This window comes from Neofelis nebulosa, chromosome 9 (genome assembly GCF_028018385.1).
Source record: "Neofelis nebulosa isolate mNeoNeb1 chromosome 9, mNeoNeb1.pri, whole genome shotgun sequence".
Lineage (NCBI taxonomy): Eukaryota > Metazoa > Chordata > Mammalia > Carnivora > Felidae > Neofelis > Neofelis nebulosa.
Genome location: NC_080790.1, coordinates 127,840,168 through 127,852,700, shown reverse-complemented (window position 1 = coordinate 127,852,700; position 12,533 = coordinate 127,840,168). Strand labels below are relative to the sequence as shown.

Sequence of the window (12,533 nt, the reverse complement as noted above, 5' to 3'; positions counted from 1 at the left end):
ATGACGTTTTAATGGTGTTCTGTGGCTAAGATTGTGAAAGATGGCGGCAGGCTCCCGTTGGGTCCCTCAAGACGGGGCGACGTGTCGGACGTGCTTTGGTCAGCGAGGCCCTCTTGTTGTGGGACTCCACCTGGTTCTGGTACATTCAGGGTGGGCAGCGGGGCCTTCATCCGCGTCCTTGTGTCTTGACCCACCCTTCCCGATTGTTTAATAATTTTCCAGAAATGAGAGTGGCTTTTGCTGCAGATAGATCTTGATGACTGTGGACTGGAACATGTGGGATTTATTTTCCTGCGTAGAAAGAGCCCAGAGGCAGGGCCAGGCCAGGGTTTGTTCATAGTCAGACTCTTTCTGTTTTCATTGTTGAGGCGATATGTCCCCCATGGCCATAGGATGGCTGCTGGGGTTTTTTTTTTTTTAATCACTTGTGTCTAGACAAAAATCCCTCTAAGGGGAGGAGTGTTTTCTCTTTTCATCCCTTTTTAAAATCAAGCAGAAGGACTTTGCCCTTCAGCCTCCAGCTGACTTGCCCTTGGCCTCACTCATTGGTCAGGATCGGATCGGTCCTCATGCAGAAAAATCTTGGAAATGCCTCTCTGCCACTTGGAATCTATATTGTGGGAACCAGGCACTGCCAGCCAGGAGAGAGGGATTGGGGATGGAGGACAAGTGAATTTGTTCGCCATGGATAGTTACCTGGAAACACACAGCAATTCAAACAAACAGGTGTTCTGTGTCTAAGATTTCGGGCCACACATTTCTTCCAGGGGTGCATTGGCAGTGCAGTCAACTGGAAAGACTGGCTGTTTCAGGCTCTGGGAGCTAAGCAGTTAGATACATGCGTCACATACCGTTTTCAGCTTCTGAGCAACTCTTCTGTTGCCCTTTTCCTCGACAACCAACCAGACACATCTGAAAGTTCCTTTTGGAGGATCCAGAGATATAAAGGATGAAAACTAAATCAAGATTAATTGGAGAAAACTTTTCTCAGCTCTCCCTACACAGATGGTTAAAGAGTGTTTCCTGACATCATCAGAATTTGCTATTTTTGTTGTTGCTGCTACATAAGGAGTCTGACTCTGGGATATGGTACCAGATTTACATAGCAGAGTCTGGTTTCAGACATTTCTCTGGGCCTCTTCTTTGATGGGAATTTCCCTTTCAAGATGACATTTATTTCCCATGGAGACAGACAACGAGACTGTGCGCCTTGCGTAGTTTGCCTAGAATGTCCTGAGTGGGTTCACATCCGTGGTGACAGAGAATGAAGCCATATTTATATTTAGTTCACTGCCACCCCTTGGATTGTTTCTACGGAGAAGACTGTCCTTTTTCCATCAGTGATGTCATTGAGTGTAATGCCTCATCAGTTTCCTGAAAGGTAGCCTGGAACCCTCAGGGGATCAAATTAAGTGACTGATTTCATTGTGTACAGAGATACCCTGGAACCGTCAGTGGTCTTTCCTTTTCACATCCCCTTCTTGAGAACTCACAACCGTAATCGTGATTTTTCAGGTCCCTGCCTACTTGCATCTTTCTCTGATTAGGTCCTCTTCATGAAGAGTGCAAAACCCTTCCCAGATAAGGTCATCAGTGGATTGATGTGCCTCTTAATTTTTATCTACCGATTCAGTGTATGATCGGGTAGATTGGGGTCCTTCTCAAGTGAAACAACCAATCTTGGTTTGGATGGAAAGGATTGTTTTTCTTTTTATATGTGCCTATCGGAACACGTAAAAGGGAGGAAAGGGAACTATGTATGGGGATAGTAACTTTTTTCTAACCGGACGTTTGTGTGATTTTGACTTGTAGAAGATTACAGTAGCAGAATGCATCGAGACTCAGAGTAAAGCCATGACAATGCTCACCATTGAACAGCTCTCCTACCTGCTCAAATTTGCCATTCAGAAAATGAAACAGCCAGGGGTAAGAAGAAAGTTCCTCTTGATACAAGCATAAGTGGGAAATAGTGCCTTTTGTTATTTTCTGTTAACATTCTGAGTGGTCTCTGCTTTCCAGCCACCTGTGCGAACTCTGGGCCTTCTTAGGTGCCCGGTTCAAATACCTGTAAATTAAATACGAGGTATGACGACGTTCGGTTAATTCTCTCTGGTGAGCACTCTGTGTCCCCAGGGAGTGTAATCGGGAAATGGCATACAGTAGAAAGTTGGTGGGGAATTTAAAATTCTGATTGGTTGTGAAGTGAAGCCTCATACCCATACCCCATCAGGTAAGGAGCTTTTGTGTTTCTTCCCTCGGGAATTAGTAAAATTCCATTTCAACGACAGCATGCAGTACAGCCGGTTTATTTAGAGTCAAGGTCTGATGATGGAACCTCCAAGTAAAATGCAACCTGTCAAGAGGTGGAGAATTTGGTTAAATTCCTTCAGTTTTGAAATGGGATTTGATGTACAACCCGTGCCCCTTAAAGAAAATCCAGATGGGAAAGCAGGGGTGCCACATTTAGCCGGCACGCACTGTTTACCAATGCTTCCCTTCCCCAGAGGCCTGGTCACATCATACACACCCACGGTGGTGTTACTTTTTTTTATTTATTTTTTATTTTTTTTTAATGTTTGTTTTTGAGACCGTGCGAGAGACAGGAGTGCAAGCAGTGGAAGGGCAGAGAGAGGGAGAGAGACACAGAATCCGAAGCGGGCTCCAGGCTCTGAGCTGTCAGCCCAGAGCCCGACACGGGGCCCCAACTCACGAACCCTGAGATCATGACCTGGGCTGAAGCTGGACGCTTAACTGACTGAGCCACTCAGGCGCCCCTGGTGTTACTTTTCATGTGACCTTTTTCAGGAGGACGGTGGTAAAATGCCTGGTTCTTAAAAATACGTTGTGCCCATATCATCACCATGTTAGGACATTCTACGAACAGACGAATCTAGAGAAAGTTGAGGGTAGGGTTTTCCTTTTCTGATTTGCACAAAGGCACCGTATGGGCTAGTCGTGACCCTTTGTTAAACTCTCCAGAGTCTGCTTTCTAAGTCAAGTGAATATACGGCCAGGTTGAAACTCAGGGCATTGAGTGTAGCCCCTGTGGCCTCATTTCTTAAAAACAACAACAAACCTCCAAGCTTTTGTTTTGAGATTAGATTCTGAAATTCGATACCATGACAGGAATTCAGAGCGTGCCAATTGGGTGTTGCTAAATTGGGTATCTGTCTCTTTAACAAAAATCTCTCTCAATGGAAGCAAAAGCCTGGATGGCCTCAGTTTGGAAAGAAAAACAGTTCTTTTTTTTTTTTTTTTTTTAACTGTAGAGTCGTTTTTATGTTGAGTGACAAGGAATTACTTCCTGCTTTTTCATAGGCTAAATGATATCTGCTGAGGACTATTTACAAAAAGAATAGATTCATGTGGACTTCTCAACACTGTAGAATTATAAGCCAAAAAGAAAAATCGAAGAAGGCGTTAATTTCTCACATAAATTGTTTGATGTAAAATCAATCAGGGCAGAAAGTTGCTGATGATATTGAAGCATCTTTTTTAACTTGGAATGGCCAGACACTTTCCTTCTGGGCAAAAGAGGGCTCCCATGACAGCAAATGGTAGCCCTTTCAGATGCCTTGCTTGAGTATCATTTGGTGTTTCATTAAATCTTTTAGATATTGACAGATTGATTTTTAAGAGCTTAAGATTTTATTTTTATTTTTTAAAAAATATTTTTATTATTGAGAGGGAGAGAGACAGAGAGTGAGCAGGAGAGGGGCATAGAGAGAGGGAAACACAGGATTCAAAGCAGGTTCCAGGCTCTGAGCTGTCAGCACAGAGCCCGACGAGGGGTTTGACCTTGTGAACTGTGAGATCATGACCTGAGCCGAAGTTGGAAGCTTAACCGACTGAGCCCCCCAGGTGCCCTGGATTTTAATTTTAAATATATATATTTTACTTTTGAGAGAGAGGGAGAGAGAGAGCACGCACGTGCATACATGCGTGCATGAGCAGGGGAGAGGCAGGGAGTCCCAAGCAGGCTCTGCACTGTCAGCACAGAGCCCGATGGAGGGTTTGAATTCATGAACCAGTGAGATCGTGACTTGAGCCAAAATTAAGAATCGATGCTCAACTGACTGAGCCATCCAGACGCCCCAAGATTTTACTTTTAAGTAATTTCTACACCCAGTGTGGGGCTCGAACTTATAACCCCATAGATCAAGAGTCACATACTCCACTGACCAAGCCAGGCAGGCATTTCAAATCTTTTGGATTTTTTTTTTTAATTAAAAAAATTTTTTTTATTAAAAAAAATTTTTTTTATCAAAAGAAAAATTTTTTTTTAAAACGTTTATTTATTTTTGAGAGATGAGAGAGACAGAGCAGGAGGAGGGGGAGGGGCAGAGAGAGAGAGGGAGACACAGAATCCGAAGCAGGCTCCAGGCTCGGAGCCGTCAGCACAGAGCCCAATGCGAGGCTCAAGCTCATGAGCAGTGAGATCATGACCTGAGCTGATGTCAGATGCTTAACCGATGGAGCCACCCAGGCACCCCTCTTTTAGATTTTTAAATATTGGTAACACCACCCATCAACAAACCGGGCCTTGCATTTTGAGCTGATTCATGTAGGGCTTAAGAGAACATGGATCAATGTGAAAAATGTTGACATGGTCCCTGTGTTGTGGGTAATTTGGCTTCTTAACAGGGGAGCAAAATCTCAGTGTCTGAATTTTCCCCCCAAGTGTAAAATATCTGTTGCCACTTTAGGGGGACTTTATTTACTGTGTCATCCCTAGGTGTGACTAGATTTCACTGACAGTCCGTTTTGCAGGATTTTTGCAGGACATTGATAAGCCTTATTCACCATTCACGTTCAAAGTAGCTGATGTGTGTGTTCTCTTGTTGATCTTAATAGAAGAGGACAGGACCTGTTAATTTGGGTATATATTGAAAACAAAACAAACCACAAAACCAGAACAGCTCCCATGATGATTGATGACCATTCAGAACTAGAACTTGAACCAGCTTGGTACTCCCTAAGGTCATTCCTGTATGGAAACGCCTAGAACTGTATCCTCTGAAAAGTTGTCTCCATTTGAAAAGTACTTTGTTGCTATTAATACTCTGTCTTCTTCAGTAATGATGGGTTTGTGTGTGTGTGTACCTCTTTTCTTTCTTTTATAGACGGATGCATTCCAGAAGCCTGTTCCATTGGAACAGCATCCCGACTACGCGGAATACATCTTCCATCCTATGGATCTTTGTACATTGGAAAAGGTTGGCCTTCATCCAAGAACCTCACCGTTGTAGCCCTGAATTATCGAGATGCCTAACGACCCTTCCTCACTTCCTGTGCCCCATCTCAAGTTAGATGGTTTCTCTACCTTTCCCCTGCGCCATTTTTATTTGGATGGAAGAACCATTGATCCCATAACTTCTGTAACATTCTTCCAAGGATTGCAGTGGAGTGCCGGATGCTACTGATCAGCTCCAAATGTTACTTCTGCTGGTGATTGCAGCTTTATACCTGAAAAAGTCACACTTCTACGAATTAGTGATTTGCTTGATTTGAGGCCTGCTTACTCCTCTCTCCCTCAGAGGTGCTAATGAGGGCAGAAGGAAGGAGAAAAGAGAAAATGAAGTGTTTGGAAAACCTTCAGATTGCTGATAAAGACGTGACTCCCTAGAACTTACTCTACTGATACGGATATGTCTTTAATGCCTGAAGATGCTTTTTAAGAGTTCAGGCTAGAGTTCCATGCCGAAAATTGTTCTCGGAACACTTTAGATTATGCACATCACTCTGGTGCTGATTTTCAAATTTTTGGCCCCAAAATATGGATAAAGAAAAGCATGGATCCGGAGAAAACATTGTATTGTTTTTATTGCTGACCACTAAATGCTGAGTCAAACCTGTTTTGGAAAGTTGCACACACCCTTATGGTATTTAGAAAAAGAAGGCATTAAAAAAAGACAGGGCTGGAATCCTAGCTCCATAAATTAGTAGCTTTGGAGCTTTGAATCAGTTCCTTAATATCACCATACCTTAGTATCCGTGTATGTAAAATTGGGATGATATCAAATGTGTCATTAAGTTCTCCCATCACAAGGCTCACGTGAGACTATTACAATTAATCATAAACATATAAACATATATAAAATATCCTGGTTCATTGGAAAGGGCTGCTGGATAAATGACAGTTGCTTATATAAGAGGCCAAAATTCAAGTTACTGTGATGAATTCGGTGACTTCCTTTTTATAGGATTATAGATCTCAAATATGATAGCATCTTGGGAGATGGGTAAACGCATTCGTTAATTTGGCAAATGACTGCGAAGGAAATAATGCGCGGGGGAGAGGAGAAAGGAAAAAAAATGATGTGGGGACGCAGGTGTTAATTGGCTGCAGCTTGTATAGACCCGTGGGTTATTATACTCCTTGGCTTTTTCTCCCCAGAATGCTAAAAAGAAAATGTATGGCTGTACAGAAGCTTTCCTGGCCGACGCAAAGTGGATTTTGCACAACTGCATCATTTATAATGGAGGTGAGTGGCTCAGACGGCTCCTACACAAGAGCGTGTCATGCCCGCTCTCCCACCTTTCCAGAAAAATCTTGCTTTTTTTTTTCTCGTGTGCCAGGGCCAGTCACTGAGAACGTTTGTGTACAGATTGCTAATGTTTATCAGTAGGGGATGGTGGGGACTCTGCATTTCAAGATAATGAGTTGATAATCCACTTCCCCTGTACCAGCAAATCCACCTTCCTCTGTGTTTTCTGTCCTCATAGATTAGTTTTACATAGTCTAGAATTTTATGTAAATGGAGTCCTAGTGCATTCTTCTGTGTCTGGATAATTTCATGCAGTGTAGCTTTTTTTGGGGGGGGGGGCGGGGTGGCTAATGCATGTTTGTCTCAGTGGTTTTGTTCCTTTTTATTGCTGTGAGTGGTTTTTCGTGGTATCCACCTACAATTTATTGATCCATTCCCTTTGTCGATACTGAAGGATATTGGAGTTGTTTTCCGCTTTGGGCTGTTAGGAATAAAACCGCCGCGAACATTCTTGTACAAGTCTTTGTGTGGATACACATTTTCATTACTCATGGGTAAATATGTAGGTGTGGTAGGGCTGCTCCGTAGGTTTATATTTCTGTTTACGAGGCATTTTGGCAAACTTTCTGCAGAGCGATTGTATCCTTTTACCCTCTTTTAGCCACTTGTGGGAGAGTCTTAGTTGTTCCCCATTTCCAGCACTTGGTATTGTCTGTCTTTTTAAGTTTAGCCATTCTTGAAGGTATGAGCGGTTACGGTGGTGGTCATTTGCCTTTCCCTTATGACTAACGGTATCGTGTACCTTTTCATGTGTTTATCAGTCATCTGTATATCTTTTTTGGGAAAATACGTATTCAGATCTTTGGCCAATTTCAAAAACTGGGTGGTCTGTGTCTTTATTATTGCATTTTAGGAGGTCTTTGTATTCTGGATAAAGTTGTGTCAGTTGCGTTTTTGTGGATTGAATCTTCTGGACAGAATGGAAGAGAATTTCCATTAAAATCTCCTCTCGTGGCACCCTTCATGTTGCCCTACCTTCTCCCACAGTCCTCTCTGTCTACCCTCTGGCCACGTAGAGCTCTCCGTGTCCTGCCCCTTTCTGTTCCTCTTGTTCTGTGCTAGAACACTGCCTTGATGACTTCCTCATGTCCTTCAGTGTCAGCCTGTCAGTTCTCTGAGGTGCCTTCCCTTGTGACCCAGAAGGTGCTGTTGTTAGGAGATCTCACAGGACCTGTGCTTCCCCATGGTAGCATTTATCACACTTCCTGGATGGTGCTATTTTTATTCGTTTGAGTTCCTCACCAAGATGTAAGATCTCTCTCTCTCTTTTTTTTTTAAGGATGTAAGATCTTTAAGAGCAGAAGCCCTGCCTTCTTCCTGTATAGTCCTAGTGTAGATGGTTAGCTCATGTGTAAGGGAAGATGTATGAGTGGGTGGATGTCTGTTAAAAGCACGTGTTTTACATTATTAGCTCAGGAGCAGGGCCAGACGTGTGGGGAGGGGAGAAAGAGGCAAAGGGGCACTTGGTTGAAAATCTGTGTAAAGATTATTAAGTCAAATATATAGAAAGGCTGGGTAAGATCGTGTAAACAAGTGGATGAGATTAGGTGGCAGAAAAATAAGCACAAGCCAGGTTGGCCATTGGCCAAGCAGAGAGTAGAGACTAGAGAATGGGAACTCCTTTCTGGTCTGAGGGGGTCACCACTGGACAGAGTTATCAGATCTTGTGAGTTTTTAAAGCAAGCCAGAAATCGAGGAGTGTGTGTGTGTGACATCTTTTTGTCAACAAGTTTATGCTTTCTGAAAACACCATAATGTTTGAAGAAAGCACAGTTTGTTTGTTTGTTTGTTTTTTGCCATCCTGTCTTCTGGTTTAGCAAAGGTGAGGGATTTAGAGTTAGATCTGGGGCAGATTTTCAACTCATTAGCCAAGTAGTCCCGTGTAAACAACGACTCCTGAGCCTTGACATAGTTATTAATGAAATGGGAACATTCATACCTGCTTCCTGATAAGGCTTCTTGAGTTAATAAGAAAATGTATTTTGAGGCACGAGACGTAGCAGAGCTACTCATTTAATTATTTTCTCTCCTCTGTTGCCCTTCATGGGCTGGAGTCTGGAACAATGGGTGAATAAGGCTCCTTTCCACTAATTGGAGCCTTCTGAATATAAAAGCATCTTCCAAATGTTCATCTGTGAACTGTAGGAATCCCACACAAATTGCTCAGTTTCAGAGAGAACATTGAGGCACCAAAGACTGGTCAGTGTTTCTGGGAAAAGTCACATAAGTTAAACTGATATTAGGATCCAGAATCCTGTGTTTTAGCCTTTAAAAGCTTAATCCTGGGGAAAAGCAAGTTGAAAGGTTGTTAGGGGAAGTGTACTCCCAAAGCCGCGTGTTACAAATGTGTTTCCATTTGAATTAATCATTATTTTCTTATTCCCTTAGGAAATCACAAATTGACCCAAATAGCGAAAGTAGTCATCAAAATCTGTGAGCATGAGGTATGTGTTTCTCACTGTCCTGTTTTAAATGCACCCAGAGTGAGGGGCTGGCGTGGCTGATTTCCATTTGCAGAATCTCTTAGTGGGTAATGGTAGCTGTTTTGGAATTTGTTGAGGCATAGACGGTGCCCCCGTAAAAGTGACAAAGAGGGGATCACCCCCGCCCCATATGCCGGAAGAAATCAGCGCTATCTTAGCCGTGATCTTCAAGAGGTGCAAATGACCTTTTATTATTCAGGCATCTTGAGTTTTCTTGGTTGTGTAGATGGGGCTCTTAATTTCTTCACCCCATAGTCCGAGGCGTTGGGCCAGGCCCCTTTTAGTCTTCTTGTGGAAGATGTTTGGGTTTTAATGGTATTTGGGGGAAAGGTTTTGACTGTTTCTCAGGGAGTGGCCTGCAGAGTCCTAGAAGTCAGTTCCTCTTAGAAATACCCATGGTTTTTGGGTATTGAGGAGGGCACCTTTTGGGATGAGCACTGGGTGTTGTATGGAAACCAATTTGACAGTAAATTTCATATATTTAAAAAAAAAAAAAAAAAAAGAAATACCCATGGTTTTGATGGTGTGGAAGAAGTGAACCTCCTGGGCCTACCCTGAGGCCCCAGTGGTTGCGGGATAGTCAGGGAGCAGAATTTATTAGACCCCAGTGCATGAGTTGAGAAACCGAGCTATAGCAGATTTCAGCCTCTTGTGCACTTCACTCATTCATTCATTTGTAAGGGAAACATTTGGATACCTTAGGATACTGCCATTTTTGCATATCTTTATTAAATTTTTAAATGTTTATTTAATTTTGAGAGATAGAGACAAAGCATGAGTTGGGGAGGGGCACAGAGAGAAAGAGAGGGAGACACAGAATCTGAGGCAGGCTCCAGGCTCTAGGCTCTGAGCTGTCGGCACAGAGCCTGATGTGGGGCTTGAACCCACAGGCTATGAGATCATGACCCAAGCCGAAGTTGTACACTTAACCAACTGAGTCATCCAGGTGCCCCTTACTTATTAAAATTTTTTAAAATGTATTTTTGAGAGAGAGAGAGAGAGGGAGAGAGAGAGAGAGCAAGCAAGCATGAGTGGGGGAGGGGCAGAGGAAGAGGGAGACACAGAATTTGTTCCAGGCTCTGAGCTGTGAACACAGAGCCCAATGTGGGGCTTGAACTAATGGACAGTGAAGTTATAACCTGAGTTGAAGTCGAGGCTTGACCAGCTGAACCACCCAGGCACCCTTCTACATATATATTTTTTTATTAAAAAAAAAATTTTTTTTTAATGTTGATTTATTTTTGAGGGAGAGAGAGAGAGAGAGAGAGCGCGAGACAGAGCACACGTGGGGAGGGGCAGAGAGAGAAGGAGACAGAATTCAAAGCAAGCTCCAGGCTCTGAGCTGTCAGCACAGAGCCTGATGTGGGGCTCGAACTCACGAACTGCGGGATCATGACCTGAGCTGAAGTCGGATGCTTAACCAACTGAACCACCCAGGTGCCCTACATATTTTTTTTAATTAGAAAAAAATTTATTTATTTTGAGGGAGAGAGTGATTGTTCACGGAAGGGGCAGAGAGAGAGGGAGGTAGAGAATCCCAAGCGGGCTCCATACCATCATGGTGTGGAACCAGATGTGCGGCTTGAACTCACGAACCACCAGGTCATGATCTGAGCCGAAATCAAGAGTCGGTTGTCTAATCGGCTGAGCCACCCAGGCGCCCCTTTTTCTAAATGTTTTTATAGAGAGAGTTTTATAATCAATGTTTTCACTTAAGAGTGTTTTCCCAGATAGTTAAATACACAGGAAGAACAGAATTTTTCATGGCTTTTACGATGATTTTCTTAGTATAATTGTTAGGAAGGCATCTACGAGGTCTGAGACTATACACATAGCAAAGGCTTTATGTAGGTATTTCCTGATTGATTTCTAGAAAAGTTGTAGCAACATTTATAACAACCTGGGTAGTTTTTCTGTGTCCTTTCCAGTTTTGGAAGTTATAATTCAAAAAATATGTGTATCTATGTTTTCCCTGCAAGATGGCATCTCACTGTGATTTTGGTTTGCATGGTTGTTGTTGTTTTTTTTTTTACACGTTTATTTATTTTTGATAGAGACAGAGCACAAGTGGGGGAGGGGCAGTGAGAGAAGGAGACACAGAATCCGAAGCGGGCTCCAGGCTCCAAGCTGTCAGCACAGAGCCCGACGTGGGGCTTGAACTCACAAACTGTGAGATCATGACCTGAACTGAAGTCGGACACTTAACCGACTGAGCCACCCAGGCGCACCCCCCCCCCCCCGCCTTTTTTTTTTTTTTTTTTTTAAAGATTTTATTTATTTTTGAGAGAGACAGAGTGTGAATAGAGGAGGGGCAGAAAGAGCGGGAGACACAGAATCTGAAGCAGGCTCTGGGCTCTAACCTGTCAACACAGAGCCTGACACAGGGCTTGAACTCACAAACTGCGAGATCATGACCTGAGCCTAAGTCAGACACTTAATTGATTGAGCCACCCAGGTGCCCTTGGTTTGCACGTTTCTGATGACAAGTGATGATATACTGTTTCTGATATGTTCATTGTTGGTTTAGAGTTTTGTATGAGTGAGTTGTCCAGCTGCTTTCCCCTTGGGGATTCCTTTGTTTTCCTGGATTTGGGAGCTAAAGCCTACGTGTTTAATCAGCGGGTTACCCCCAGGTGGAATTTACTGGACGCAGGTACTCTGTGCCTGGCATTTCTAAATCTACCTGTTGGCGATACATTGCCGCTGTGTGGGCTTCGATGCCAGGGCTGCCCTGGACCTTATGTTACCACTTTGTTCTTGCCAGTACCTTCAGAATAGCCCATAAGTAGAGTGAGTAGGAACAGGAAATATATGCCACCACTTTCTTTCTTACTTATTTATTCTTTTGCTCCTTTATTCAGTCATTTATCCATTGACCTTTGAGTTAGTCAATTATATTCATAAAATTATTATTTAGTAGTATATTGAGCACCTGCTGAGTATCTGAAATCAAGAGTCGGCATTTCTAAATCTACCTGTTGGCGATACATTGCCGCTGTGTGGGCTTCGATGCCAGGGCTGCCCTGGACCTTATGTTACCACTTTGTTCTTGCCAGTACCTTCAGAATAGCCCATAAGTAGAGTGAGTAGGAACAGGAAATATATGCCACCACTTTCTTTCTTACTTATTTATTCTTTTGCTCCTTTATTCAGTCATTTATCCATTGACCTTTGAGTTAGTCAATTATATTCATAAAATTATTATTTAGTAGTATATTGAGCACCTGCTGAGTATCTGACACCTTACATGATGCAGAGATAAAGAGAAAAACAAGTCTTTTGATGATGGGAAGAGAATAGGAACGAACAGGGCAATGACAGGTGTAACACGTCAGCTCTGGAGCACGTCTGCCTGGGTTCAAATCCTGGTCCTGCCCCTTTGCTGCAGAGAACCTTGGGCGGGTTTCTTGACTTTCTGGGATTTCATTTTTTCCATCCGTAATATGGGGGAAAGAGCAGGCCTGCCTCTGGAGGATGTAAAGAATGAATGAATTAGTACCTG

General features: G+C 43.1%; 1 protein-coding gene across 24 annotated transcripts in view; it reads left to right on the top strand.

The window, feature by feature from the left end:
- The window catches only part of ZMYND8 (zinc finger MYND-type containing 8), a 126,481-nt gene that overhangs the window by 48,008 nt on the left and 65,940 nt on the right, over positions 1-12,533 (top strand). For 23 of the 24 annotated variants that reach the window (XM_058685856.1, XM_058685867.1, XM_058685868.1 and 20 more), the window contains 4 exons: positions 1,813-1,926; positions 5,124-5,216; positions 6,398-6,485; positions 8,937-8,992. In XM_058685856.1, the coding sequence (XP_058541839.1) occupies positions 1,813-1,926; positions 5,124-5,216; positions 6,398-6,485; positions 8,937-8,992 (351 nt within the window). Of the gene's footprint in view, positions 1-1,812; positions 1,927-5,123; positions 5,449-6,397; positions 6,486-8,936; positions 8,993-12,533 lie in introns of those variants that run through there. The other variant, XM_058685875.1, reaches the window with a different exon arrangement.